Consider the following 27,592-nt stretch of genomic DNA (forward strand, 5'->3'; position numbering starts at 1 on the left):
TCACGAAGAATAATATTACAATTGTAAAAGGAAAAATTAAAACATGTAATTATTGTCATTGATCGGAAATTAGTTGACTTTTCAAGGGGAACAAACCAACTCCCGTTCAATGAACAATAATTGATAAAAATACATAAATATGAAAGTGTTTCGTCTTTACTCGAGTTATAAGTTAAAGCCAAACCGGCAATTCTAGTCAGGCCAAATATTTCCGCGAATAGTTGCTACTCAAAGAACTTATTCTCATGAAGCATTTTAGTCAATTCAATTTGGAGTAAAAATCAATTACTGTAGAGAAATCCTGTGAAACTCGAGTAACCGTCCCCGACACTATCATCTTTATGTATTTGAGTACTATATTATTTGTAGAAATTAAACATTGGAAAATGTCATTATGAAATCGAAATCAAAGTAAAGTTGAAATAAACATAGAAGATTATAAAAAAGATAAATAATGCATGAAATAGATGAAACTGCAGAATGACATTGTAAGACACCAATTTACAGCAATTACGTAGATTCTCATCACCAGCACATAATTACTGGCAACCTGAATATCATACAAAACCATCAACTAAAAACACTAATGAGTTATGGTACAAAATTTAGACCAGTCAGAAACATGACTACAAATTACTGTTACAAGACTTTCGAAAACAACATCAACGAATTTATAGTTAAAGCAAGCTATCAACTGAATTTTCCCATAGATACCTTCTTAAAATGGAAAGCTAAAATTCTTCAACGCATATCCACAGAAATCAGTCACCTCAAATTTAAAAGTACACTGAACTGGTCGCAACTTACATCAGATATTAGTAAATTAAAACAGCTTTTTACTATTACAAAAATAGATAAAGCAACTAATAACTTTAGCATTATATGAAAACAATTCTACACTGAGATTATTCATAAAGAACTTCTCAACGCAACTACTTATCAATCAGCCAACCTTACAGAAACATCTATAATAAACAGGATTAAAACTTTTCATAAGAAACTCAATATTACTTTCAATGCAAACTACAACAGATTTACTAATCTTTATGCGATTCCCAAATTCCATAAAACACCATTAAAATTTAGATTTATAGCTAATGGAACTAATAATTACAAGAAAAATATAGACTATTATTTTTCAATTCAACTTAATAAAATCTGTAAATTTATTTTCAATGATTGTAACACTAATTATAACTATTGCTGGATCATTCATAATAACACTCCTGTCATTAATACCATTCATACCATTAACATCCAAAACATTAACTGCTATGATTTTGAAAACTTATATACCTCACTTCCTCTAAAAGAAATCTATACCAGTCTACTTGATCTACCAAAACTTTTCCCTAATATACTCAATATCATGACTCTTGACAAATGGAAAACCTACCTAAAATGCACACTTTTTCATAACTACATCAAGTTTCAAAATCAAATTTTTAAACAAATCAAAGGATTGCCAATGGGCTTACATTCCAGCACCTTGATCTGTAATATCTTTTTATTTGTCAAAGAATTTAACTTCCAAAAAAATCTACAACCACAAGAGTTAAATTACTACAAACACACCTACAGATATATTGATGACCTTATTGCAATTAATAATTTTGGTAAAATTGAAAACTCCGACATTTATCCGAATTGTCTTAAACTTAATAAAACTAATAATTCACAAAATAGCATAGACTTTCTAGATCTTCAAATCATTAACTACAAAAAAATTTTACTCTTTGACAAAACAAGAAACTTCAATTTCAATACTAACAAATTAATAAATTGGAACTCCAACATATCCAAAAAAGTAATTAACAATACTATAATTAATCAAATACAACGAATTAAAACTATATGCACAGATACAATAGATTTACAACGCGAAATTTTGATCCTTATCAAAATTCTCAAAAATAATCTAATTCCCTTTCAATTTATCAACCATTGCCTTAAAAGAGCAGGCGTTAAATACTCACTCTAAATCATTTAACTGATAGGGATATGATAATTTATTCCTAAACCTGAGAAGGCGGTATAAGTTGGATGACTGTCAGTTGAAAGATTTGTATATAGTGTAATTATTGTAAAAAGCTGTATATATTGTAAAAAGCTAATTGTTTTGAGACATATACTGTTACTATACTGTTACTAAAAAAATGGGCCTATTTCCTGCCTTTAGACTGTCTACTAATTGTCGTGTCATTGCTGACAATTAGCCAGAAATTAATTAATTTCCATTCACTAGTATTTTCGAAAAAATCTTAACAGACGGTCTCTCTCAGATAAGAACTCCACAAAATACATCCCTCAAGAATTCCAAGTCCCACCCACTACCATAAATTACTTCACCCAAGTCTTACCGACTGATATTATTCAAAGCCCCTACTGCCGCTAAGAATTTTCGGACACCCTACACTTCTGAGTCAGACACGAAAAGAACACTTTGCCAACTCTCCCACTAGAAAGAATGTAAGTTACTTAATACCTTTCTGGCCTTTATATCTTCATGTACATTCACTGATCTTATTTATATTATTTTCTATATTATTACTTTTATATTATTTTTATGTTTTCTTTAATTTGTTTTTACAAAGTTTGCATTATTTATCTTTTTTATAATCTTCTATGTTTATTTCAACTTTACTTTGATTTCGATTTCATAATGACATTTTCCAATGTTTAATTTCTACAAATAATATAGTACTCAAATACATAAAGATGATAGTGTCGGGGACGGTTACTCGAGTTTTACAGGATTTCTCTACAGTAATTGATTTTTACTCCAAATTGAATTGACTAAAATGCTTCATGAGAATAAGTTCTTTGAGTAGCAACTATTCGCGGAAATATTTGGCCTGACTAGAATTGCCGGTTTGGCTTTAACTTATAACTCGAGTAAAGACGAAACACTTTCATATTTATGTATTTTTATCAATTATTGTTCATTGAACGGGAGTTGGTTTGTTCCCCTTGAAAAGTCAACTAATTTCCGATCAATGACAATAATTACATGTTTTAATTTTTCCTTTTACAATTGTAATATTATTCTTCGTGATGATTTAACTCCAGTCTCCGTTAAAACATTATTAACATTTTGCTTTCAAATTACTTCAAAACATCTTTCAAAATATAACTTACCAGTATGGATGCACACTTTTAAAATAATTCTACTTTAATTAAACTTAGGAGATAATATAATCAATTAATCAATACTGTTTAGGAAATAAATTATTATTAACTAACTTTGCAGCAATTGCGCAAGTAATAATAACTTGTATTCGCACTAAATGGATTTAAGTTCATACAACATTATATATATATATATATATATATATACAGATTATTCTTTCTTTGGTTATATTAGACCATCTAGCAACATATATTTTGTTTATTAACTAAAATATTTCTGCAACTTTTCTGCCAAAAAATATTTCTTAATAAAGTTAGGGGAAAAAAACACGAAAGCAGTACCTTTAGTGTGAGTATCGGTACCCAAATTTATGATTTTCTGCCAAGGTTTTGTAGTTTCTCAAAACCTTCGGCCCAGAAACTTGGTAGCCATGAGTCAAAAAAAAGATCAGCCTCATTTCGCACGTCCCTTGCAGAATGGAAGATAGTGCCAGCAAGATGTAGCTGCAGGTGTGATAAAGGTAGAAAACCAAAGCAGTGATGTCAGGGTTTGTATGGTAGGTGCGACAAAAGATCCTATTAGAGTCCGTACAGCAATGATAATTAATTTCTGAAAATTAGAGATGATAATTAAGTTTTGAAAATATATTTTGAAAAATTAACATGGTCAAAAAATAAAACTGAATTTTAGGATTTCTTTTTCAGTTGCATTAATTTATATATATATGCAGGAAAATCAAGGCACAGTATACGTGGATTCAGATCAAGATGCTGTAATATATCCCATGAATTGAGAATTTTGCTTTAATAATTGATTTTTATATCAGTACAAATTAAAATTGGTAATAATTTTTATATTTGATGAATATATATGTTAATAAAAATAATAGAATATTAAAAAAAAAGTAGAAGAAGCTGTTTCAAAATTCATTTTAAAGTAAATACTCATTGCTTTGCAAAAGCTGGTAATTTCAAGGTTTAAAAAAGGGAAACAAATGTTTTAAAATCCAGAAAGGGCTGGAAAAATAACCTATATCATTCTGTAAGCATGCTATTTATTACAAAATTGTTCAAGCTTTACTAGGTATATATATATATGTATATATATTCTTATAAGGTTATATATTAGGTATATATATATATATATATATATTCTTATTAGTTCCATAAAAATTACAAAATATGTTCCAAAACAAAAATAATAAACAGAACAGTTGATATCTAGGAAGAATATGTTTATTTATGCAACACTATGAAGATGGCATCTTGAAATGTTATGGAAATATTCTGTACAGAAAGTTTTATAATGTTATTAGTAATTGTGTTTTGATGAATGCCTATAGCACATTTAGTTTTCATTATAATGAAATCATAAGTTGTATCTCAAATAGCAAGTTTCAGAAAGATAGATTTTCGAATTTTTTTACTATTTAAAAGCATGTGATTCTTGAGTTCATAGTAATTCATTTTATAATATTTATAATGTCTTGAACATTTGTCATTTGTAGTCCAAAGAAAGAAATACATGTGATCGTTCAAATGGACAAAAAAGTAATCCTTTTTCAGCCTCTACACATCGGAAGATTTTTTTTCCTTCAGTAAAACTTCCTGAAGTGGAAAATTCCTGTGATTACATCTTTTGTACCACTGATTGCTAGCAATTGTTTTGATAGAGGGAAAGAAAATATGCTTTGTAGTGAAATCTAGAGGTATTTTCTGCTAATGCTCCGGCTGGTCATATGCGAAGCATTTAAGGACACGAGTGTACTCAGATAATTCGTTATTGGTAGTTTTTTCATCCCAAAGTAACTTAGATGAATCAGGGAGAAAGTTAAAAGCAGTGAGTTGTCACTGTGTAAAGCATAGTATGTATATGTTTCCAATACAATCAGAGACTCAGCAATTTGAAAGGAATGATTTTCTACTCACCAGTCTGTTGCCATTTGGTGAAGCACAAAATATTTAATTTTTACTTCAAATTTAATCTGTCTGTTACTGATTACCATAATAAGCTCTGTACAAGCAATAACACAGTTTTTTCTTTGTTATTAGTAATCACTAGCTGGACCCATGAAGATAAATGAGTTGTAGTCACTAAAATTACTACCTACTTTTTTGTTTCTTTTTTGCATGCATTTTAGGTAGCTGGATCCATAAGTAACATGTATCTGTAAAAGCTGGACACCTGATTTAAATCATTATGCCATTTGAATTATTTCATAATAACAGCAATTTGAGGTTCATTAATTTTATGAAAAATTCTTTTTCTACATTAAAAAATGATTAATTTTTAGAATGAAGAATTTATCGTACTTGACGAATTTAAATTTTTGAGATGGTGTTTCTGTTTCTATTTTTTAGATTATGCACTAAGTGTTTTGAGTAAGTGTACTGTAATGTATTTTGCAGTAATTGACAAAATAACAGATAATCTTTTCTTAGTAAAACATGAATTTTATTTTTAGTTTACAGAGATAAATAATTTGAATACCATTCTTTTAGTTACAAATTTTTCATACGTCTACTAGCTGGTCAAACTTCAGAAATTCTAATCTTAAACAATTTCTTATGTTGCTCAGCAATGGTTACATCATACAAATATGGCTTTGCCACTTCAATAATAAATATAGCTATTTGTTAAATAACAAAATATTACAGTACTCATCTTCAGATTTACATTTGAGGCTAGCTGTACAGGAAAGTGACACGCTTCTCATCCATCTAGCCACACACAATGCAAGTGTATTAGCATTGTCACACACAACGCTTGCATTGTATTAACATTATGTGTTTAAAATATTTTAGGCAAACAATTCTATATCTTTAAAAAGCATTTTAGCTCAAAGAGGCAATTTGTCCAGAAGGGCTATTAATTTTGTTTTGGCATTTTGCGTTGATTCACTATAAACAGCGAATCACTTTTTAAATTGTTACTGCCAAATATTAGAGCCCTGTATTATATTTAAAGAAATTAAATAATGAAGAATCTGTGTAAATGTATGTATGTTTCTCAGATTGTGGTAAAACAAGAGTACCTAGAGCCATCAAATTTTGAATAACGTACGTCTCTGCCAAATATGGACATCTGGAAGCCCAAATTTGATGCATTTATGAGTTTTTGATGATGAAGCTCAACGATTTCAAAGTGAGCAATGGCAACACTGTACCGGAGGGGGGACATTTTTATCTCCAGTGCATGAGGTATATCAGAAATTCTGAAGATATGCTCTCTTAAATATTTTGTGATATTGCTGTTGAATTGAATTTTATGGTTGAAGTCTAAAAAACATTATATTTAATAAATAAAGATAACACCCAAAATGTTAAAAAAAAAGCCCCTGTACTGGCATAGTTTAAAATCTGAAAGCTTTAAGATAATTTTTTGGGGGAGGAGGGGGCGGATCAGTTGCTAAAGTCGCTTTGAATATTAGTCTTTGATTTTAACATATTTCTTATCGTTTAAGAAAGCAGAACATCTGATTTTAATCCATGCTTATTTTTTTAATCCACTGGGTGAATTGACACCCTGTTCTTAAGTTATTAAATTGTAGGCTCTATATATGTGCATGTGTTTCTTATAAATATTTGAATATATTTTTAGAATACTTATTTATTATTTGCAACTTTTTAATACAGGAAAAGATGCAACAGATGCATTTGAGGATGTAGGACATTCAACTGATGCAAGAAACATAATGAAAACATATAAAGTAGGAGAACTAGCTGAGGTATGTTGTAAAAAAAAGACACTTTTAAACTTTTTTTTTTTTTTTTTTTTTTTTTTTTTTTTTTTTTGTCTTATAAAACATGATGACATATACAGATGTATATATAAAGACATAAAGTAAGAAATTTAAAACTAATGTTTCACAAATACCAGAAATTGAAATTCATAATTAATAAATTTTATGCTACCATTTATGAACTTCTCTTAATACTAATGGTTAAAACTTCTCTTAATACTAATATTCTACAGTCAAAATTTCAAAATTTATTTGAAGAACAACATTTCAAGAAAAATGTTCTTAACTATCTTCATTCCCTACCTCACAGACATCTTATTATCATTCAAAATTTTGTCAAAGGTAAATTCAAAGGAAATAATCTCATTAAAGATTTAGCACTTGATATCATAAAATTCAAATTTAACTGTGCTTCTTCCAAAAATAAAAAAAAAAAAAAATTTCTGTAGCATTCCATGACTAAAATTGATAAAGCAAGCAATAATTTCAGTATTTTATGAAAAAACTTGAGTGAGTGATTGAAAATGAACTAACAAATTCTTAAAGAAAGAACTGTTATTAACAAAACTTTTGCACAAAAAAAAAAAAAAAAAAGAAGAAGAAGAAGAAGAAGAAAAAAGAAAAGAAAAAGAAAAAAATGGAGAATTTCTTTCTTCACTACAAATAACAGAGATTTGCCCATCTTTATGCCGAAATTTCATAAAAATCCTGTAAAATTTAGATTTATCAGTAATAGTACCAGAAACTTCAAGCAGAATTTTGATAATATTTTTACCAACCTACTTAACACTATTTGTAAAGTAGTTTTTGAACAAATTAAAGAAGACAAAAACTTCTGCTGGATTATTTACGACAACTTGAAAATCATTGAAGAAGTGAAAAATCTTAAAATATTTAATATTAATGGCTATGACTTTGAAAACCTCTACACGACCCTACCACTCCAAGAAATCCGCAAAAGTATATACTGGATTTACAAAAATGGAAAGAATTTCTACATTTTTCGCTGTGTAATAACTATATTAAACATTCAGACTTTTTTTACCTGCAAATACAAGGAATTTCAATGGGAAGTTCATATTCCACTCATTTTTGTAACCTGTTTCTATTGTGTAAAGAATTTATATTCCTTAAAAGCCTTTCTGATAATGATTTCATTAAATTTGAACACACAGATACGTTGATGACATTATTACTTTCAACAATTTGAATCTTATCGAAAACAGCAACATCTACCCAAATTGTCTGAAACTAAATAAAACCAATGAAAACCAAATAGAAATAGTTTATCTTGATCTAAGTATCCATAAACTAAAGGAAATTAAACTTTTTGGATAAACTACTAATAAACTTATTAATTGAAATTTAAACATATCTAAAAAAGTTATTGCAAATACTATTTTTAAACAAATTAGTAGAATTAAAAAAGTATACACTGAAATAGAAACACAAAAAGAAGAAATTTTAATTCTCATCAAAATTTTAAAAGATAATGAAATTCCTTTAAAATTCATTAGTAGTATATTAAAGAAATCTAGAGTAGTCTACACCCTAAAATACTTTTTAAAAGTATTAATTTTTTATCTGAAAGCTCCAAAAGAGAAAGATTTTTAAAGGGTATATAGGGTTTCTTTTTTTTTTTGTTACTATCCATGGCCTTATATATATTCATCATGAGAAGCCTATGACATGAGGACTTTTTACTTTTCTAACTTAGTTCCTTTACTTCCTTTTTAAAATTTTTTCTGTAATTTTAAATTACAAAATTTAAAAACTGAAATTCAATTTTATTGATTTTTTACTCATATCTACAAAGCAATTTTTAAAAATTATTTGATCACTTTTGGGGCTTTTTTTTAAGGATTAATAGTTTTTTTAATTTAATTAGTTTTACACTAAATAATATTATTTATTCCCATTTTTATTTTACAAGAGTAAGAATTTACGTAAATATCATTCAATTAATATGCAGTCTTTTTCTTTGGCTAAAAAATAAATTTTCATTGAAATATTTAAAAGTTTTTCTTTTGGTTTTAAAATTACATATTTCGTACAATTTAGCCTTTTGAGCGATTACTTTCTAGCCAAGGTTTTTTAGTTTTACCAATGAAGCCAAAGTGGCAAACCTGTATGTCCCTTACTGTTTTGCATCTCATAGTTTAGACTGGTGTCTAATGAAAGTGATCAAAGTTCTTAATTACTTTTTGTGTGTTCTAATTAGGTTTTTTTTTCAACTATGTTTTATGAATTTACTTGCATCTTAATTCATTGGATTATCTGTTTAAAAGTAAACATTTTGGTTTAAAATTTTTCACTGAAGCATTTTGTTTTTTTCACTTTTGTTTTCAATTCTTTTAATAAAAAAGAATTCTTTTTATTTAAGATTATTCTAATTAGAATTTACTTTGTTTTTTCCTTGCTTTGGGAAAAGGCCAGAATTTTTGGGTGAACTATTGTAATTAAAACACATTGAAATGGTTCGTCAGCTGATTCCAGGCAGAAAAGCAGGGATTTTTGTAGAAAAGAGATTTCAGTGTTCCTCCCCCCTGATGAAATGGCATTGAGGTTGATTGAATTCCTCTTCTGTTTTTGTTCACTTTTCTTTAAATTTCATTATTTTTTTGAAATGGAGTTTTGTTTGTTCAAAATGTTTTAGTTTTAATGTTTTTAAATTCTTTGTTGCATTTATATGATTATTTGAAATTTATTAAATTATAAATTTCAATTTCTGGTCTTTGTGAAATTTCTTACTTTATGTCTTTAATGATAATTTTTCTGCAGCTTAATGCCTGAAAATACTAAGCATGTTTATATTTTGTTTTCAAAAAAATTGTTTTGTAATTATATGTATGATGCACACATACAGATATAGACATTGGCAAGCCAAAACATTGACAATCCCCTCATTTTTCAGTGAACTTGTCTGGGTGATCTGGAGGGCACATCATTAAGAGGGAATGGTATTTAACTGCTGCTTGGAGAATGTAAGGAATTTATGTTGCACTTACATTTGTGAGTGATGGGAAAAGGCTGCTGATCTAAGCAAATTTGATAGAGGGTATATTGTAATGGCTGAAACACTCAGAATGGGTATCTCCAAAACTGCATGACTGGTAGGTTATTCATGATCTGCAGTTGTTAATATTTATGCAAAGTGGATAAAGAATTATGAAACCAGCATTAAACACCAAGGTGTTGGATGTCCATGCGTCATTAAAGAAGAAGGATTTCAGAGACTGTCCTGCTTGGTGCAGCTAAATCGGCACCAGACAGTGGTTCAGCTGACAGACCAATACAGTACAGGTCCAAGTGCAAGTGTTTTAGAAAACAGATTTCAGCAGGCAGTGGAAGACAGTTCCATGGTCGGGTGAATCATGATTTCTTATTCGTTACATTGATGGTCATGTCAGGGTACTTCATCTCCCAGACGAACAGTTGCTCACTCCATCTGTACAGGTTATATGCAGGCTGGTGGTGGTTGTATTATGCTTTGGGAGGTGTTTTCATGGATGGCTCTGGGACCTTTAGTTCTGGTAGAACAGACCATGAAAGCTGTGGACTATATGAAAGTAATTACAAATCAGTTGCACCCTTACAGGGCATGTCTCTTTCTAACTAGAAATGGAATCTTCAAGCATGACAATGTCCCATGTCGCAAGGCTCAAATTGTTGGAGTAGTTCAAGGAGCATAAGGATGAATTCCAATTAATTTCCTGTCTTCGTAACTCGCTGAATCTTAACCCTATAGATTACATTTGGAGTGACATGGAGCAGTGGCTCAGAGATCAAACACCACCATCTCAGAATATCTAAACTTTGTGCGATAAGCCTATAATAATTTTAGACCCTTAAAATTAATCAACAGAAATTATATCAAAATAGAAGGTAACTTACTTTGAGCTAAGATTTTATTGTGGCTACATTGCACTGCATCTCTACTTCATTTCTGCCAACTTAACTACTGCCTGCTGTCCTCAAAAATGTAAAAGTTCTAAAACATGTGCACAGTCAATTTGTGTTATAAAAATGCTTCTCAATGAAAATAAAAAATAATATTGGAATAGGGTCATTTTTCTAATTATTCTTTGTGCTTCAGCATCATGACTTCATCAGTTTTTCAAATTATAACATATTCCTAATTATATTTTTAATTTATTATTAAACTTTTATTAGAGATAAAATTATGTATTCTCTCTTTTAAATGATTATATTAATCTATTTTGTTTTTATTTTTAGGGTGATTATAAAAGTGATGAGGTAAGTCATATATTTGAAGTAAATTGATATTTCATTCAAACAAGTGTATTTATAGTTATATTTTGTATTTTAAATTTTATATTAAAATTATGTACGTGCATTTATTCTATAATTGATTTTTTATAGGTTGATAAGTCTCGTTGGTGGTAAGTTTATTTAAGACCTGTTTTATTCTTAAAGATTATATCAAATTTCTTGTGCAATTTTTGTATTTTATAGTTACCAGAGTGATAGAAAATTAACAAGCACAAAATGGGCTGTGTGAAAAAAACCTCCATGTAGGAAATGTTTATAAATTTTAAAAAATAAAAAAAAAAATAGGCTGAGAAGTAAAATGTATCAAAATTACTCATTTATTTATTTATTTTTTTTTTTTTTTTTTTTTTTTTTGTATAAATATCCGCATATATATTTCTTGCATGCAGCTTCAATAGGCAATTGCTTATATTACTGGTGCCACATAAACTTGACTAAGTAAGAATCAAAGTGTTGCTGAACCATACCTTGTTGCTTTATGTTCCACTGTTTTTATTCAGTTGTCCCTTTTGGTGCATTTTCTAACCATTTTTGTGTATTCTATTCCAAAGTAAAATGAATTTTTCTTAAAGAAACTATTTTGTTTCTTTTCAAAAACTAGTATACAGAGGCTGTTCACACATTTTTTAGACGATGTATATTGTATTCACAAAACTAAATTACATAAAATTCTTGTGTTTTAAATGTTCTGTTTGGCATCCCTTATTCTGAACTATCTTTCGACACCACAATTTCCAAGATAATAATGCCTTTTGAAGTGGCAGAAGAAGTATTCTATCCCATTCCTCCCAAACAGCTTTCCAGAATCCTGTTAGATTTTGGGACAACGTTAGGTTAATGCAGTTTTTAAAAGTCCGAAAGCACAAAAATCCATAGGTTACACATTGGGAGATTTAATAGGGATATCAGTGAAGGGTATGGCCTTGATACCAGTTTTTTGTTCCATTTCTTTTAGGAAATTTACAGTGGATTTTGATGTGTGACTGCTAGCTTTGTCCTGATGGAGTCTCACAGATTTATGGCACTGTGGGTAAAGCGATGGTATTTCATTCAGAAAAATTGGCAATAAAATATGTTCCTGATAGTATTTGGAGCATTTTTTTTTTTTTTTTTTTTTTTTTTTTTTCCCACTCTTTTTATTTTTAACTTGCCATTATAAGAAAAACCAGCAACAATCATGAATCCCTTAGAAAAACTTTCTTTCGATTCTTTGAACCATGTACTTAAATTTTTTTCTCCCTTTTTATGATAATAAATGGCTCTTTTTTTTTTTTTTTTTTTTTTTTTTTTTTTTTTTTTTTTTTTTGTTACAATCATTTAAATACACCCATGCTTCATCTATTGTGACAATTGTTTTCCATTTTTCTTTGAATAAGTGTTTCTCATATAGAATTCTGCAGCGTGTCCTGCATTGAGTGATATGCTTTGGAAGAAGACAATGCACATTGCGTTTTTTTGCTTTCTTAAGATTTAAATCGACGTTTATCATTTTGTTTACAGTGGACACCGAGCATTTTAATGATTTTGCAACTGTCCTTTGACTAGGGGGATTTTCTTTTAACATTAAACAATGTACCTTTGCAATAGTCGAAGATGTCCGTTTTTTCATTAGATATTTGTTTGGAATTTTTGTCCCACTTGAGGCTCCAATTTAACGTTTTTTTTTTTCCTTTCTTGTTGATGATATTACCTATCGATGCTTTAGATATCACAAAACCATGACTCTCACATCATTTTTGGACAACGGAGTATGCTTATTTCTCTTCGGAAAGAGCATAAAAGTAGCCTTCGAACCACTGCTTTGTTAAATTCGCCATTTTGAATAAAAACAAAACTTTCAAGCCACAGACGATAATTTTGACTTTTATAAACATAGTACAATTAAAAACATAGTACAAACATAGTACAATTACAATTATTCTTTTGCAGCAAACGATTTTTTATTACCGCTTACACTCAGCTGATTAATGTTTATTTGGTTTTAAAAATGTTTTGCATGAAACAGTATATACAGTGAAGATTTTATTAATTTCATAAATTGATTTATTTTATTGACTTTACTAATTATTATTATGTATTACTTTACTACTTTGTTATGTATAGTTATATTGTCTAAAAAATATGCGAACAGCCTCTGTATTGTTCATTTTGCTGCTGTGCTACTTTGGCAAATGAACTTAATACTCTGAATAATACGATTCATTATTTCTTGTGCTTATCCTTCTAACTTCATTCACACTGCACGTAAGATTCTCTCCAGACTTGCATCTCTTTCAACTTTTTTTTTTTTTTTTTTTTTTTTTTTTTTTTTTGAGGCATTGAGAAAACTGTTTCGAACCCCACCTCTCTTCTTTTTTAGCCATATGCTACAACTTTCACTTCAAGTATTACACTTCCACATCTTACAAACATCACTTTGATAATCTTGTATTAGAAAAGGGGAAGAGGGGGGAAGTGTGTGTAGCATGAACACTCAGCTGATTAATGTTTATTTTGTTTTAAAAATGTTTTGCATGAAACAGTATATACAGTGAAGATTTTATTAATTTCATAAATTGATTTATTTTATTGACTTTACTAATTATTATTATGTATTACTTTACGACTTTGTTATGTATAGTTATATTGTAAAGTAAAACAATAAAATGATCCTTCATTTAGTCTTTTTTTTAATCTACCTTCATTTAATCTTTATCTATTTTTTATTTAATTTCACTTAATCTTATCACCAAGTCTCAAATGTTACTTATAACTTTAAAGTTGAGATTTATTCTTTACTTTTTAATTCATCCATTTTCATTCACATGCACTTAATACTGCAGCAAGTTTCACACATTCACATATTTGATTCTTCAGAGAACTGGATGCTTACTAGTATTGAACTAAGCTTCAATGAAACTGCAACCAGCCATAAAAGTCTTACTTTTTTGTGCTAATTATTATGCAAAAACTTGTCTTTTATGTATAAGATATGTATATATACAATCAAAAGTCTTTAATCCGGAATGATCTATAATCCGGACCTCAAAGCTACAAACTTTCTGCGTTTATGCATGCTCATAATACCTTTACACATGCGCGTTTAATGTATAACAGACGGTATAAGCTAAGCTAAAATTATCTAATTATATATTTCAGTTAGTGTTGCAGATTGTGTTGTTCCTTAATCTTCTAATTGGATCCAGCTTATTATTTTTTGCAGACTGTTAGAGCAATTTTATAAAAGTAAGCTTGAACTTTTGATTATGTCAAAAAGAATTTCCAATTCTGGAGCTGCCAAAGGATCTACAAAGCGAAAGCATGTTTCGATGCCCATCAAACAAAAAGTGGAATTGCTGCAAAAAATGGATAAAGGCATATCCTTTGTTTCTCTAACCATTCCGAAATCTGTTTATCAATTTCTCGCTGCTCTGCGGGGGGGGGGACGTAGCGGCGTGCAATGAACTAGAAGTTGATCTGTCAGCACTATCCTCATCTTCAGGACAGTTGTTTTTATTTTATTCGGCTTATGATTCCTTACTAAATGTAGTATTTCATCTCGATGTACTCTGTCTTTGATATGATTTAAATCAAATTCCTCGTCATTATAAATATTACAAAAACACATCAAATAGTTTTCTGGTTGCAATTTTCTTATTTCGACTATGCGTAATGTATGCTTACGCATGCCCGCATTGAAAGAAATGTTTAATAAAGTAAACAAATAAATATTAAGCTTTTTTTTTTTTTTGTAAATTTTGATACCCTTTAGATTATAATTGCTCTTTATTTGATAAATTACGGTTTCATATTTTTAATTTTATAATTTTTGCATGCCATCTTACCAGATTTAAATTGATGATCTATAATCTGGAAAAACCGATAATCTGGAATCGCCGAAGTTCCGACAAGTCCGAATTAAAGACTTTTGACTGTATATATATAATAACATAATTAAACATAATTAAAGGGAAATACTCCTATTAAAATTCCTATATTTAAAGTTAAAATTAAGAAAGCCAGTAAGCAAAGGAATTATACTTTGAAGGCTAAATAAATTCCAATCTACAAATTCGTAATTCTTAACTAATATTTTTATAAAGTTTAATTTAAAAAAAATTTTATTATTATTTTTATTTTTATAAAAATTTTATTCATTTATTTATTAAATTACTTTGTAATTTTGTATTTATTATTATAAAAAAATTTAAAGTATTAAATAATACAAGAAAAATCTACATGGAAAAATTGCTTTACAATATAAACAATACATGCTTGCTTTATATATATATATATATATATATATCATTACAAAACATTTTTTAACAAAATATAAATATGCCTCGTATTTTTGCGCATAAAACTGCTAGAAATTTATCAGTAAAGACATAAAGTAAGAAATTTAGAACTAATTTTTTACAAAGACCAAAAATTGAAATTCATATTTAATTAGGGTGCTAGCCTAAATTACAGTAAAGTTTATAGAGGAAAACTTTAACCCTTGTCTTTGTGATGTTAGTTCTGATACTTAAATTTGTAAAACTATTAAAATAGTATAAGTTCTAATAGCTGCTTATTTGTATTCCATAATTACAAAACAATTTTTTTTAAACAAAATACAAGATATGTTTATATTTTGTTTTTTAAAAAAATTGTTTTGTCATTATGAAACTAACATCACAAATTCTAACATCATTAAAACTAGCATCACAAAGACAAGGGTTAAAGGTTTCCTCTATAAACTTTACTGTAACTTAGGCTAGAACTCTAATTAATTATGAATTTCAATTTTTGGTCTTTCTGAAAAATTAGTTCTAAATTTCTTACTTTATATATTATATATGCATACATATTGTATTATATATACATACATATTGTGTTTAATTTTTAGCCTATTATTATGTATAAACTATTAAACTGCACCAAGTTATTTTCCTCAAGCTGAAACCTGATAACATATTTTGCATCTAAAGGAATGATCAATATGTACTTTTAACTTGGATATGTGTGGTATCTTTCTTTAAAGAATAAGCTGTGTACATGAATATTTTAATAGGGTTTAGTTTCCAGTTATAAATTAATTGCAAAAATCGCAATTTTCTTTGATTGGAGCTGCTGTAACATAATACCTATTATAATTTTCTGTTTAATAATGGCTGGTAGTTGGAAATATATACTGGTGTTCAGAAATTAAGGACGAGACAGTTTTTTCAATATAACATTGTGCAAAAGCTTTCCAAATCAATAAAAATAATACTGCAAGATCCCCAAGATGTAAGAACATGAGTAATATAAGGAAAACTTCCCCAAAATGAAATCAAAATGATAGAAAGGAACTTTATAGAAAGAGCAGCATGGAGCACAATGCAACAGAAGGCCAAAACATCCATGCGACAAAGTGTCCAGCAAGAAACATCCTGCCTTTTGTAAGGATATGATCTTCCCTGACTGCTGTGCAGGCTTCACATCATCTGTCCCGACTCGACATAATTTAAACTGATAATAGCTTCCCCAAAATGCTGAGCATTCACCTCCAGTGATCTTTACACCCCTCTGGCATATCCCCATTATGTCTCGCTGCATATATGTGCATGTGCTAATGTACTGACCCTGGTCAATCTCCTGATTATTCTTTTAGTCCACTCTGCCTCCTTTCCACTGATAAGCTAATTTTTCGACTCTGTCCTTAATTTTTGTACACCAGTGTACATATCTGCTGTATAGTAGATAGTAAATATGTATTTCTGTAATCATTTTCTTTATTCAGTTTTTCAATACTATTTCGAAAAAGTCAGTGGAGGAAAATAAAAATAACTTTTCTGTAATTATTCTTTTTCTAAGTAATTTTTTGGTGCATTTGTAGAAATTGTTTTTGATGAATAAGTCTTGTTGTTTAGGAATATGAGTTACTTAGTAACAATTTTTGTATCACTTGCTTACTCTCCCCAACAACCATACATCGTCTGACATAATGTATATTTCATCCTTTTATGTAATATCTTAGTTGTGGGCATGAAAATACTGCTTTTAAAGGGTGGGGGTAAATAAATATGAGTCAGATTACTATTTCAAGAAAGTTTAAGCATTATTAAAAATTGCATTTCTTCTTTACTTTTAAGGCTAAATTGTTGTTTTAATGGTAAGCTCTAGTGCTTGTTTTGTTTTCCCTGAATTTAAAGTTTTGTGTAAATATTTTAAAAACCTATACTAAACACATAATAATAAATGTGTAAAAAATTATTTAAAATTCTAATTCTGATGAATAGTTTATATATGGGGATTTTATGCAGTTTGATTAATATTTTGTTATTTGAACCTTAAATTGCTATTTCCACCATTTTAAATCATTTGATTTTTCTGGCTTCAGAAACATTAGAAATTCCATCTAAAAGATTACATATTTCATTAAAAAAAGTCTCCAAAACTGTTTTATTTATGGCAGAGTCTGGCTATGAATGTGAGATTATATGTATATAAAAATTCCATACCTCCACATTTTCCAATAAGCATTAAGCACGGCTGCAAGTTATCTATCATCTATCAGCCAATGATCACAAAGCAAGATCGAGGCTGTTTTCTATCTGATCATGAACAGTGTAAGTTTCATAAAATCAATGGCGGATTCTAGTGAATTTACATTGGAGGAGCGCTTAGTGTGTGGGTCTATGAACAGAAGCACAACAATGAAAATATGGCACAAGCAATGGATAAGTTCAATTAAGGAGCCACCAAATCATCAAACTTTGATCATGCAAGAGAAGAGGCATTTCACCTGGAAAATGTTTTGGACAATATTGTTGTATTTTAAATTAATGAAAACATTTAAAAAAATCCAATTAAATAACTGGAAGTCTAATTATTTTTTATCTGTAAAAAGTAAAGAATTCAGATAATATGAGTTCCAAATAATTCAAATCTTACTCTAGTTTTAAAATTCTTCATTTGTGATTTTTAGGAACTATGTAAGTTGGTATCAAGAGAAGCTATGTTTAACTGTGGTAACTAGCTAATTAGAATGCATTTGTCTTTATCTTTACTATTTGCATAAATTTCTCAGGTTATGCAATTTTTTTTTAATTAACTGAAGAACTCTGAAATAAAAATAGGAATGAAGAAATGCATTTTATATATGCAAAAGTTAGATATATGCTATGCTACATCATTTTTTCTAGCTATTCATTTAGCCCATATTTGTAGTACAGTCAAAAGTCGTTAATTCGGACACCCATAATCCAGAATGATCTATAATCCGGACCTCAAAGCTAAAATCTTTCTGCGCATGCGTCGCGTTGACGCATGCGCATAGGCGTTTTACGTGTGGGCGCAAGACATTTACGACTGCGCATATGCGTCTGCGCAAGCGCAGAATACGTTTTCGCGTGCGCGTTTAATGTATAACGGACGGTATAAGCTAAAATTATCTAATTATCTATTTCAGTTAATGTTGATGATTGCGTTGGGCCTTAATCTTCGAATTGGATCCGGCTTATTATTTTTTGCAGACTGTAAGAGCAATTTTATAAAAGTAAGCTTGAACTTTCGATTATGTCAAATAGAATTTCCGATGCTGGAGCTCCCAAAGGATCTAGAAAACTAAAGTATGTTTCGATGTCCATCAAACAAAAAACGAATTGCTACAAAAAATGGATGAAGGCATATCCTTTATTTATCTAACCGTTCCGAAATCTGTTTATCAATTTCACACTGCTCTGCGCGGGGGAGGGGGACGTCGCGGCGCGCAACGAACTGGAAGTTGATCTATCAGCACTACCATTATCTGCAGGGCAGATGTTTTTATTTTATTCGGCTTATAATTCCTTACTAAATGTAGTATTTAATCTCGATGTACTCCGTCTTTGACATGATTTAAATCAAATTCCTCGTCATTATAAATATCACGAATACAAATCAAATAGTTTTCTGGTTGCAATTTTCTAATTTCGGCTATGCATAAGGTATGCTTTACGCATGCGCGCGTTGAAAGAAATGTTTAATAAAGTAAACAAATAAATATTAAGCTTCTTTTTTTGTAAATTTTGATACCCTTTAGATCATAATTGCTCATTATTTTATAAATTACGGTTTCATATTTTTAATTTTATAATTTCTGCTTGACATCTTACCAGATTTAAACTGATGATCTATAATCCGGAAAAATCGATAATCCGGAATCGGCGAAGTCCCGACGAGTCCGGATTAAAGACTTTTGACTGTATAGATTCTAATTTAACTCATACTTTTGCCTAGGATGAGATTATGCCATTAATAGGTTTCTTAAACAAAAGGCCAAAATCTTGCTTCAAATCAGTTATAGACTGAATAGTATCTGTGGAAAATGTGCATGACTGATAGTATTGTTTGTAAACAGTATCAGAAGTTTTAAAGTGAGTGAATATGTGGCTTTGAAAAGAACGTTTGTAGTGAATGATGACTGTCTTCAAATTCTTCCATGACCTTTTTTCATTGTAGTATCTGATACCCCCTTCACCTCTCATGTGTCAAGAGAAAATGTATGCAGCACCCTCTGGCAATTGATTGCTGCAAGGAATCATTTAGGGTTTGAACAAAAATCAAGAACAATAACCTAGTACCATTTATGTGCAATACTCTTACTCTTGTATTTTGGCCTTCATCTCGAAGAACTATAATTGCCCAACAATCTCATTATTTGGTAGGTCATTGATTCAGTTATTTGTGTCTGCATGCATGCTGTGCAAATAAAATTAGAAGAGGGCAAATAGGAACAATATGACCAATGTGCATAGAATCAAATAAATTTAATTTTTTAGAGGTTTAAAAAAGGTTTTTTTTCGTTCATTTCTCTAACTTTTGATGGCATTCCTTTTTTTCTCTCTCTCTCTCTCTCTCTAGTTATCACATGCAAAGATTTCTTCCTGCTGTTGGAATCATACTGGCTGGAATTTTGGTATTCAAGATTTATTCTCGTTATTATAAATGATTAAAGTGTCAATTTATATAGAAATTCATAGTGAAACTATCTGTAAAAATAAGTCTTTTGTGTTATCCTCTAAAATATTCATTTACAAATGTATATGATGTAAAAAACAAATGTATATGATGTAAAATAAACTTTTCTATTACAAAACGTTTGGAAGTGATATACCATGTATCATGTTTTGATGAAGGAGCTACATATACTTTGCTCCCTGTATTTGTGATGCCAAGAGACCCAAGAACTGATATGCATCCAATTTAGTATTCTTAAATACATGCATGTATTCTTAATGATGTAGAGTAATATATAGATCTTGCATTTGTTATTTACATTTCATTAATCATATATATGTTATTATTTTGCACAAGTTGCTTTAAACTATGTAAGTTGTACGTTCACATTAAGAACTTCTTGTATGCCATGTCTATATTTTGTGTATTAAGTTTCTTGACATAATTGGTTGTGAAAGATATAGTTTGAATGTTTGAAATGCTGTTGGAGAAAATGAAATCTTAAATAAGTTAATAAATGTAAACTTTCTTGATGTGTATATTTATGATGTTAATTTTCTAATTAATCTTCCTTATTAAGTTTGTTTATTACAAGCTGTTTAAGGAAAAACAGGCTTGTAGACAGAACTGTATAAGCTGTTATAGAACAGTTCATGTTACCTGTGATATTTCTAACAGGAAAGTAGCTTATGTAATTTTTAAATATTAAAAAAAATTATTAATTTATTTCCATTTTTGTTGCATAGTTAAAAAAATTCAAGAGTAAAGCAGTTTTTTTTGTTGTTGTTGTTTTCAAGATGTGACTGAGTTTTGCTGTTAAAAGAAATTTTTTTAAGATTATGATTTTCATTCTTGATCCCAACTTTATGAAAATTTTCAAATGATTTTACCAAAAGTAGATGATAAAAATTTTCATACATCTTGCAAAAACATTCTTTTATACCTATAATGTAAATATTTTATGTAAATATTATAGAATAACATAGTAACTTTTGAAAACTAAACTTCAAGCTCATTCATTATATGAAGTATTAAAATTACTAATTTTATCTATTAAAATTTCTTAATCTTCAATAGATTATCTATAAAAAAGTCTCCATAGATATTAATTTTTATAATCTTTTTATGAGGATTAAAATTTAATTTGCATTTTTTTAAAGGATATGTAGTTATAGTTCAGTACTATATAGTACTGAACTATAACTACTGAATTACAAGGAACTACTGAATTACAAGGTACTGAAATTACAAGGAACTGTTCTCTGAAAAACCCAAAGTAGTTTGCTTTATTGTTTAGCAGTTAGCGTTGAAAGTTGAAAAGAAATATATTGGGAAATAGAATATCTCTAAGTTTGTAACACTGTGTCAGAAATTCCTGTTATGAATTAATAATTATGGAGTATTAACAATAGGATATATACATGTGCCTTTCATGTATATATTGCTTTTTCCTTAAAAGTAAGCCAATAGCCCTATGTGCATTCTCTTAATCAATTAACCAACTAAGCTTTCAATGAAAATAATGCAACAGTAATATTTTATGTGCATTTATTGCAAGGAATTGAAATCTTTATAGATAAAATTTTGGGACATATAATATTTGATTATATTGTATCTTTAAAAATGTTAAATATTTCATGAATTAAGTATTTTCATGTGGAGATTAAAATAAGCCTGATTGTGATGTACTTAATCAGAAAGTGAATTTATACTGTTTTGGATGATAGCTTGTTTTATTCCATTAGATACTGTCGTGTCCATTTTTATGTATTTTATATATAACTGAATTCATAATAAATTATTTTAGGAAATGAAATTAATGTTTCTTGTAGTTTTCTATGTTAAAATCTTTATTAGTACAGAGAATTTATACATGAAGAATTGTTTTCATTTACACAATCTTAAAAAGCAGCTCTGAATTTTTAATTAATCCATAACTTAAAATAAGGTAATAAATATTCTCTTTGTATGCTTTAGTAAAATACCATGATGAATTTTCATGAATATGTATGTGTTATAGCTAATAAATGTATCACATGTGTACATGTTTATATAAGTATGCATTGTCTTTCTCAGTTCTGCATAATATGGATCAATTTTGCTGAATTATTTAACTCAGACCTCAGCAACCTATGACCTGAGGGTCACCGAGTGACACAGTTCATAATTTCAAGTTACCCACTTGACCTGTGAAATTAAGTATAATATATTAAAAAAAAAAAAAAAAAAATCTGAAATGTTTCAGATTTTAAATTACGTCCAAAGGGGCGTTTTTTAACATTTTATGTGTTACCTTTCTTTATTAAATATCATGTTCCTCGCACTTAAACCATAAGATCCAGTGCAACAGCAATATCGCAAAATAGTTTTAAAACGAGCATATCTTTAGAATTTCTGATACAGAGACTCACGCGCTGGAGATAAAAATGTTTTTTCTGCACAACGTTGCCATTGCTCGCTTTGAAATCCTTGAGTTTGTTAATCAAAAATTCGTCAAAGTTTTAAAAATAAGAAATCGATCATAAAACAAATTTCAAATTTCAAATTTGGTCTTCCACATGCTCATATTCGTTGGAGGATTACGTTATTCAAAATTCGATGACTCTATGTACCATTATTTTATGACAATGTGAGAAATATACATACATTTACGCAGATTTTCATTATTTAATTTCTTCAAATATAATGCAGGACTCTAACATTTTATGGCAACAGTTTGAAAAGTGAACCGACATTTATGAGTCCGATGCAAAATGCCAAAACGAAACTAATAGTCCTTCTGGATTCAAATCCCTTTGGACTAAAAAAAAAAAAAAAAAAAAAAAATCTGAAATGTTTCAGATTTTAAATTACGTCCAAAGGGGCGTTTTTTAACATTTGCCAAAACGAAACTAATAGTCCTTCGGGATTCAAATCCCTTTGGACTAAAAATAAATTATCCAACATAAATATAAAACGAGCAGTTGATGAATACTTAAAAAAATAAGTATTAACAATTACATTTTTGTTTGACTATAAAGTTGCAGTAACGAACATGCATTTTTAAAAAGTAAAAACTGTAACATAATTTCAAGATGAAATCGATAAGTTTGTCAATGCCAATCCATAGTCTGTAGTCTATTTCTGTGCTTTAGTAAAGTATCATGAAGAATTTTCATGAATATGTATGTTTTATAGCTAATAAATGTATCACATATGTTCATGTTTATGTAAGTAGGCATTGTCTTTCTCAGTTCTGCTGAATTATTTAACCTGTGGTCACCGAGCGGTGACCCATTTCATAATTTCAAGTTACCCACTTCAACTCTGAAATTAAGTATAATATATAAAATTAAATTATTATCCAACATAAATATAAAACGAACACTTGATGAATACTTAATAAATAATAGCAATAACATTTTTGTTTGATTACAAAGTTGCAGTAACAAACATGCATTTTTAAAAAATAAAAGTTGTAACATAATTTTAAGAAGAAATCGATAAGTTTGGCAATGCCAATCCGTAGTCCATAATTCCAAAGAATTGGCTTTGCCATCGTGTCCGCATTTGGTTCAACTTATAATTGTGAGCAAATATTTTAAGTATGAACAGGAGCAGCTTAAGATACTTAATATTCATCTTAAGATGACTGACTGTATACCAGACTTGACTAAATTGATGTTACAAATTCAGCATTGGTAGCCATTGATATTGAAAAAAATATGTTTGTTTTTGTAATAATTTTAATTTTTACGTTTAAAATTTAGAGCATATTGTAATTATTTTTTCAATAACATTTATCTTATTATTCATCAAGAAAGACTATTCTAAAATAAAAATACCGCTGACCCAAAACGTCTTCTTAGCAAACACATTTTGGTTGATTTTGGCCCACAGCCATAAAAAGATTGACACCGCCTGATTTAACATGTCTGAAATTCAACTGAAAACAAACATTTTGTCTTCTTTCCATATTACTAAAAAAGTAATATGAATGTACATTTTCGAGTAAAATATCCATGTAAATGCAATTTTTATGTAAATGTTTGTAAAGAAATGTTTTTTGTGGATTCCATTTTCTGATACAAAGAATTAAATCATTAACATTACTTTAAATAAAGCTTTATTTTATAAACTCAAATTATATTAGATTTATGTCTGATTTTAAAATTTTTTCCTCTTATACACTTTATTCTTACACTTTTATGGGTGTCTAATGCAGTTCTTAACTCATCATTATTTTAACATAGAAAAATGACTTTTGTTCATTTTCTGTCTCTCATTCCTGCTTAGCAAAGTACTGAGCTTGTACTTATGTTTTTTTTTTTTTTTTTTTTTTTTTACATTATTGTGTTACTTTTCTTCTGAAAAACTTCATCATTCCCTTCTGTCTCTTTAACCATGAACTTGTTTTGAAAATTATTTTTATCCAAAGCAGAATTCTACATAATTGAGAATCTAAAAGCAATCTAAAATAATAAAACCAAAATTTCTGACTCTTTTATGCAAATTAGAATTTAATGACATTTTGAAGTCTCTTGTTAATATTGTTCTGTAATACTGTTTATAATTTAGTTTCTTCATTTCTGGTAATATTTATTCTCAGGGTTCGTACGGCCCTTAAAAGTCCTTAAGTTTTTTGGAATCAATTTTTGGTCCTTAAAAGTCTTTAATTTCGGCCAAAATCGGCAAAAGGTCCTTAATTTTAATCATTGGAAATAGCGTGAATTAGCATTTTGGAGGAATATTTTTGGTGATTCAACTGACAGATATGGTTATCTTTTGAATGGGTTATAATTCGTTCCTATTTCTAATATAAATCGTGGGATTTTCGAGTTTTATAGTAAAAGAAGTGCAGCATAAGTATTTTGAAATGATTTCATTTTTTCTAATGAAGAGCTCTTAAACAACTTTTGGCTTTTCGGGATGTGAATTCTTTTATTAAACGGCTCTGAATTCGGCGACTTATCAGCATTGTGGCGATTTTAAGATCAGTTTCTGTAGAAAATTTTTAATTTCGAGATCTGAGAGTTTTTCGACATTTTTTAAAACATTGTAACATGGATAATTTTCATTAAAATAGTGGGAAAATATTGAAATTATGTTTAAAAAATAACATTAAAATAAAACGTTTTTAATTTTTGCTCTCATATTATAAAGTTCCATTTTGGCCACTTATTATACAATATTTTGAATCTGCAAAATAAGCAAGGTATACGAAACAATTAACGAAACAGTTTTAGCAAAAGCTAAATAGCTATGTAAATAATTTAAAATGCCTTTTTAAATTTTTTCATGGTAAGAGTTTTTCCAATGTAATTATCTCAGAATATTCAGTTTTCTCTATAAAATTAATTTTACACCTTTTCCCTCTGACATTTTTTCTCAGAATATTTCTGGCTTTTTACTGTTACAGAATTTTTCTTTAGGATTTTAGACATTGCAACTTGGAAAGTTTAGAAGGATTTGAAGGCAAAATTTATAGACCCAAGATTCTAGAAAATTACAGAAAAATGTCTCCATGCTATTAACACGTAAAAAATGTATTTTGCAGAAAGTTTACAATGTATTTCTTACTTTTTGGAGAAGGTCTGGAAGAACAAAGAAAGCATAATATTTGAATGTTTTACTTCTGATACTAGAATCTTTTTCTTAACATGTTTATCTTTCCTTTATTTTCTCTAATTTTCACTAGACACAGACATGGAAAATATCAAAAATGCTTTTATTCTTATCAGAAGGACAGGCATTATAGAAAAATTTTTTTCTTAGTAAAGAAATTGAAAACTGACAATTTAAATGATTCATATTATATGTCTGAATGCATCATACACAGGACTGGCGCTAGGCATTTTCCCAACTGATGCAATCTCTGCAGATCCTAAATTCTGCTTCCAATGCCTGCTCTAAATTCTAAAAGTTTTGCCATTTCTAGATTTTGTTGCTTGGTGTGTCACTAAATTTTAAAAATTCTGCCACACCATCTCTGTAACCAGCCCTTACCATATATATTTCATATTGCTTCTGAATGTTCATATTACTAAAGATATAAAATTAGCAGCTTTTTCTATGCTTTCTAAATTTAGTGTTTTTAGAATAATAGAAATCTTTAATTTAAATTCTAAAATGAAAAGGAAACGTGCTGAAGAAAGATTCTTCAAAGATATATACTGCTATTAGTATGTACAGTTATTATTATGTAAATTACCCAGTTGTTTATAATTTCAGCCTTTACTATAATTTCCCATTTATGTTTTCTCGCCAGAATGCTATTCGCTTAGATAGTTTTTAAACTGAGGTGTATGGAGTGTAAGACAGAGTGTATTTTTATTCTCCACATACTTGCTGCATTAGTTCCTGTCCAAAATGAGATATAAAAAAAATCAACATAAAGCTAACTATTAATTTAGAAGTAAAGCAACAATCTTAATAAATCTAACTGTTAGTAAAACGTAAATAAAATGTCACTTATCTTCTTTCTAATATGTCCAACTATTATAAGTGTAAAATATTTAATGCTACTTGATAAATTTCATAAGTTTTATTCTATAACTTATTAATAATTATGTTAATTAAGTTATGTTTAATAGTAATGAATCCTACTTTTATGTTTACGACGGTATTACAAAAGTGAAGTTCAGGCACAGATAATATTTTTAATTGAATTTGTTCAGTTCTCATATGCTCATAGGCCCTAAATTTTTTTCATTAATGGTCCTAAGTACTTAATTTTCGTGTGCAGAAAAGCGTACGAACCCTGATTCTTCTATTTTTTTTACAGTATGCTTTTGTTTTGAATACTTAATTTAATTTACATAACCAAATGAGCATATTCTCCAGAAACTACATGAAAAATCATATCAATTATTGAAAGCAATTTTGTATTAGTTATAATATGGATTATTTATCTTTCCCTTTTCCAACTGCCTTAAGATTATGATAATAATTGATCTTTAACTTAATATGTTTCACAAACAATAATCAATCAACAAATGGACTGTATTCCTTCACTTTTATTTCATTACACTAATTATAATTATGATGTCAGCGATGCGAAATAATTGATACAAAATAAGCGAGCCATTCTACATGGCTGTCACAAAAACAATTCTATCAATCTATTATCTTGTTGCCACACATAAAGTTCAAAACTAAAGGAAGAAAAACAAAAGGAATTTACGCTGTTTACAACAATAAAATGAAGCAAACGATACTCACATAAACATCCTGGCCCTCATTGAAATCCCAGCAGATTTCAACAGTTAGAGCATTTTGAAACTTCTTAGTCTGTAATAAAAGATAAACATAAGAAAAATAATACAAAATATTATATGCGAAGCAGTTCATAGTTTTTAGTCTGAATAGGAAGAGGATACAATTTCACGAATGGTCGTTTTATGACACCATGACAAGTTTTAATACTAACAACTCTGACTCTATGATTTGAGCCCGGATGAACAGCGAGTATTCTCCCTAACCTCCATTTAAGAGGCGGAAGA

At 28.8% G+C, this 27,592-nt stretch overlaps 1 protein-coding gene across 4 annotated transcripts in view; it reads left to right on the forward strand.

Moving 5' to 3' along the window:
* Nucleotides 1-23,683, forward strand: part of LOC118195695 (cytochrome b5-like) — a 34,752-nt gene extending 11,069 nt beyond the window's left edge. For 3 of the 4 annotated variants that reach the window (XM_035367023.2, XM_035367024.2, XM_035367025.2), the window contains 4 exons: nucleotides 6,766-6,857; nucleotides 11,109-11,129; nucleotides 11,256-11,275; nucleotides 20,016-23,683. In XM_035367023.2, the coding sequence (XP_035222914.2) occupies nucleotides 6,766-6,857; nucleotides 11,109-11,129; nucleotides 11,256-11,275; nucleotides 20,016-20,103 (221 nt within the window). In that variant the 3' untranslated portion in view covers nucleotides 20,104-23,683. Of the gene's footprint in view, nucleotides 1-6,765; nucleotides 6,858-11,108; nucleotides 11,130-11,255; nucleotides 11,276-19,613 lie in introns of all 4 variants that reach the window. The other variant, XM_085827102.1, reaches the window with a different exon arrangement.
* Nucleotides 23,684-27,592: the final 3,909 nt, after the last annotated feature.

This window comes from Stegodyphus dumicola, chromosome 1 (genome assembly GCF_044657685.1).
Source record: "Stegodyphus dumicola isolate Sdum_Otavi_A_Nest chromosome 1, ASM4465768v1".
Lineage (NCBI taxonomy): Eukaryota > Metazoa > Arthropoda > Arachnida > Araneae > Eresidae > Stegodyphus > Stegodyphus dumicola.